Source organism: Grammomys surdaster, unplaced genomic scaffold, assembly GCF_004785775.1.
Source record: "Grammomys surdaster isolate TR1022 unplaced genomic scaffold, NIH_TR_1.0 189668, whole genome shotgun sequence".
In the NCBI taxonomy this organism is placed as follows: Eukaryota; Metazoa; Chordata; class Mammalia; order Rodentia; family Muridae; genus Grammomys; species Grammomys surdaster.
Window position 1 is genome coordinate 6,841 of NW_021623780.1, and position 4,834 is coordinate 11,674.

General features: G+C 43.5%; 1 protein-coding gene across 1 annotated transcript; it reads left to right on the plus strand.

Annotated features, from left to right (window-relative positions):
- Positions 1 to 1,262: 1,262 nt before the first annotated feature.
- Positions 1,263 to 2,201, plus strand: LOC114615906 (olfactory receptor 2M4-like). The gene has a single exon (XM_028761501.1). It carries the CDS (start codon positions 1,263 to 1,265, stop codon positions 2,199 to 2,201), a length of 939 nt encoding a protein of 312 aa, XP_028617334.1.
- The last annotated feature ends 2,633 nt before the right edge of the window (positions 2,202 to 4,834 follow it).

Genomic DNA, 4,834 nt, shown 5'->3' on the forward strand with positions numbered 1-4,834 from the left:
GACATAAGGAAACAGTCTCCCCTTCTTCTTTCCTTCTTTTCCTTCCTCCCTCCTCCCTTCTCCTTCCCCTTCCTCCTTTACTCCTCCTTCCCAAGGAACACATGCAACCCAGTACCTCAAACATACTGGTATGGTACATTGAGGTAAACAAAAACAATTATCTCTCTCACTCTCGATCTCTCTTCTTCAAGGAGGGTCTCACTTTTTATCTGTGACTGTCTTGGTTCTCACTATATAGATCAGGCTGGCCTAGAACTGATAGAGATCTGCCTGTCTCTGCCTCCTGAGTGCTGAGATCAATCTTTTTTCTTGATAACTGCATTTCAAAGGGCTCTAGATCTTAGGTCTTGGAAAAAGATATTCTTGGGTCAGAATATCACTAAAGCAAGAACTTTATTAAGCTTTTGAAAGATTTAGAAATATATTGGGAATATGTAAAGTGAATAAATTAAAAATGTATGTAAACAAATAAATTAATGTGGGGCTAGAGCAGGGCATAGTGGTATACACACAGAGAGGTAGAAGGTGGGAGGATCAAGAGCTAGGGGCCATCCTTGGATACATAATGAGTTCAAGGCCAACCTGGGCTAGAGATCCTGTTTCAAAAACAACAAAGTTTTAAAAAGACTCACATGCATCTCACCTAGAAGGACCTTACTTAGTTTTCTAAGGCAGGTGCTCCAAGAGAAGCGGTGCAGAGGAGTCTCTGCTCTCTTGCATTTTAAAAAATTAATGAACATATTTATGTATAATGTATATGTGAGAGCATGTGTGCCATGACACGTGAATGAAAGTCAGAGACCTCCACGGAGTCAGTTGTCTTCTCCATGGCTTCTGGAGAACACTCAGGACATTGGTCTAGCACAGCAAGCACCTTTATCTGCGGAGCCACCTTGCCACCCTGCTTCGCTTACTCTTTAACAAGGAGGAATCCACCTTTTGGTTTTTAATTGTGTCACCTTAACCCCTTCCATCCAGTCTTTCCCTGAAGCTACTCCTCCCCACCTGACATTTAGCTACTGCTCATCCTTCTTTGTGCTCTCCAATTCCCCTGCCTGTGTACTCATTCCCCAATCTCTCAAGACAAATAAGGACAAACTCAGACTTGGTACACTTGAAAGCAGCTAAGAGAAAATGAATTGTTACTGCAGGAGGAAAGGGTAGGGGAGGGTCAAAGGGCTAGCCTCCACCTTTGGGGAGGAAATGTTTTGTTTTATGCTATTGAGATGTCCACTAATGCATTTTGTTTGTTTCTCAGGGTCATGGCAGAGGAGCTCTGGAATCATTCCTCCCTGTCCAGCTTCATCCTTGCAGGCCTGTTTAACCACTCACCTTATGACTCCTTCTTCTTCTCCCTGGTTCTTCTGGCCTTTGGGACTGCTGTGGTTGGTAACATCCTCCTCCTGATGCTCATCCAGGCAGATAGACGACTGCACACACCCATGTACTTCTTCCTCAGTCAGCTCTCCATCATGGACTTGACTATAACATGCACGGTGGTACCCAAGATGGCAACCAACTTTCTCTCAGGCAGGAAGCTCATCTCCCTAGGAGGCTGTGCATCTCAGATCTTCTTTGTGGTCACTGCAGTAGGAGCTGAGTGCTTCCTCTTGGCTGTCATGGCCTATGATAGGTACATGGCTATCTGCCACCCACTGAGATACCCTGTACTGATGAATTGGAAGGCCTGCTCTTTCTTGGCCATGGCATCCTGGATGGGTGGTATGGCAGACAGTGTGATTGATGTGGGTGTGGTCTTCAACTTCCCCTATTGTGGATCTTTAGAGGTGGATCACTTCTTCTGTGAAGTCCCTGCTCTGTTGCGCCTGTCCTGTGCCAACACCTCATTATTTGAGGACCTCATCTATGCATGCTGTGTGGTGATGTTACTGCTGCCTCTTGGGGTCATTGTGGCATCCTATGCTCGTGTCCTCACAACTGTCATGAGGATGCCCTCCACTGAAGGGAAACAGAAAGCCCTCACCACTTGCTCTTCCCACCTGGCCGTGGTGGGCCTTTACTATGGGGGAGCCATATTTAGCTACATGCAGCGAGCCTCAGCTAGGACACCACTGGGGGATAGAGCCACCTCCATCTTCTACACTATCGTCACCCCAATGTTCAACCCACTTATTTACAGCCTGAGGAACAGGGAGGTAACTAGTGCCCTGAAGAAGATGCTGCAGAGATGGGGCATGTAGGCATCCCCACCCCTTCACACCTTACTCTTAGGTTCTTGTCTCATCTGTTCCTTCCTCTGCCTATTCTTCTCTGCCATTCCAATGCTTCCTCTATGCCTTTTGGGAGCCTCTCTGACTAGGTAGCACTAGGCTTTAAGCTGAGAGTAATCTGCTATCATAGGATTCCTGGAAGGGTGGTGAGAGAGTAACAGATGGTTTCCTTCGATTCCTGGAACACTTTCTTCCTCTGAGAACCATCATTTTGAGGATTCAAAGCCCACTGTGACTTTAAGAACCAGGAAGTGCACTGTTTGTGTTATCCTTTGATTGACAGGTGCAGCCTTTCCTCAAGGTTACATGTTAAACTGGGCATGAGGCTCAGTTGGTAGACTGCTTGTCTTAGCATGCACAAAGCACATGAACCAAACATGGTACTCCATGCCAATAATCATTCCGCTTGGGAAGAAGAGGCAGGAAAGCCAGAAATTCAAGGTCATCCTTAGCTACACATTGAGTTCCAAGCCCAAGTTCCTAGCTATCTATGTTAAAAAAAAAAAAGTCAAAAACAAAAACAAACAAAGAAACACAAAGAAACCACAGGAAACCAAGGCTGGAAACATATTCATAACTCATTCAAACATTAAAATGTGGAATCAAGCACCTTGAAATGTGGTACACAGCTTGGTTTGTGTAAGAAATATGAAACTTTCAGCAATGTAACTTCTCTGTGGACCACATGTTTCTTATCTGAACAATCATGGTTGCTTATAAAAATCACACCAAGAGTTTCTTGGCATTCACTAATACCTAATTACTTTCTGTGAAGCTCCATTTTTATGTATCTTGTCATTAGGAAATAGAGTTTTGTAACTTTCCACAATCATGCTTTATCTTTTCTATTAAAATATGGAGTTTCAATGTGTTGCTTAGGATAACCTGGGCTCAGGTGACCTTTGAAGTCATTGGGACTGATGCTGGACAGTGAGAAGGACCTTGTACTATGACAACAATAGAAATGACACCAAGTCACACATTACAAGAAAGACAGACAAACTGTGCTGCAACAACAGTCAGGGCTGACTAACCTCAACTACAGCTAAAGAAAGAGCTCTGAACCTCAGTCTGAACCAGGCTGCTGGTCACTGGACAAAATGGAGCAGCAGGCTTTTATCATTGTTGGGGATCATAAGCTGAAGAATGTTAGTTGTCATGTCTGAGCCATGTTTTCAAAAGTTTGTCACCTTATGTGAAAGCTTTGTGAGCTTGTACTTGGCCAGCTAATGAGCAATGGACTTCCCTCAGAAACTTCTGTCAGTCTTGTGCCACTGTCTTGTGTAACTAATCCAGCTCTATGACAGGGCTGGAGGACTTACAATGCTTCTGTTGACAAAGCAAGCATACAGTCAAGGTGGAAGAAACACATGCCAAGCTCTAATGGGCATTAGGCCAAGTTAACCTTACATTAGGCCTGGACAGGTTTCTCAGATAGTCATATGCAGAGTTATGCTGAGCGTCCTCAAAGGTTCTGAAATAACAAAGATCATAGACATGCTACAGGCACAGCGATGTCAAGCCTTTCATCCTGATTGAGCCATCTGTCAACATCTACACTTTCAAATAAACAATCAGTATTTTTAGCAAACTCAGCCTTCAGATTTCTGCAGAACAACCTTGGTAATGACTATCACAATGGACCTGTGAGAAGTGTTATCTATGATGAAACTAAAGGCAGCCAATGGTGTACTGCACAGTTGTCCTGTAAACACTCTGGCTTTCAAAACTAATTCAGTGTTTTATATCAAAGCTATGGAACAAGTACAGGACAAGCCCTGGAACCATTGAAAAATTCAGGTATTTGCCTTACTATTCATAACAGTAGCAAAATCACAGGAAAACATACATCATGTTTTTAATGTGTAACATGTTAAGAGCCCAGAGTTTATTTCATTACCTTGGGTGGTCCCTGTGGCAGGACTACAGACATCTCCCCTGCATTTAATTTTTTATTATTTATTTATTTGTGTTGTGTTGGAGACTGGGTCCATGTTTTATGCATCGTTGGCAAGAGCTCTCCAAGCTGCACTCCAAGCTTGGACTTTGTACCTTAAGCATGGAATCAAGGCATAGAAATGTTAAGAAAGCCACATGTTATTGATTCCTAGGTTCATTTTCTGCTTCCTGCAGACATAATTAACAGGTAAACACAGTATATGTTACAGGTGTGTGAAGTGCTGTTTGGCTGTAGGCACATTTGGGAACAATTGCCATGGGATGGGGTAGTCTCTCACAGCTGGAGTTTAAGCTGTGGGAAGTACAGAGAGAATAAGTAACTCACTCTACAGCAGTGGTTCCCAACCTGTGGGTCATAACCGAAACCATTGGAAAATTCAGATGTTTACATCACGATTCATAACAGTGGCAAAATCACAGTTAGGAAGTAGCAACAAAAATAATTTATGGTTGGGTGTCACCACAACATGAGGAACTGTATGAAAGTGTCACAGCTTTAGGGAGGTTAAGAACCACTGATCAGTACAATCAAGAGAGTTCATGGGCAGATTGATTTGGGGGTGTAGTGCTAGGGACTGAACCTCTTGTTAAAGACACATTCTACCATTAAGCTAAACCCCAGCTCTCAAAGTGTTTCTTTATCA

What these genes read in the sequence shown, in the direction of transcription:
- LOC114615906 (XM_028761501.1), top strand. Translation starts at nt 1,263, where the DNA reads ATGGCAGAGGAGCTCTGGAATCATTCCTCCCTGTCCAGCTTCATCCTT.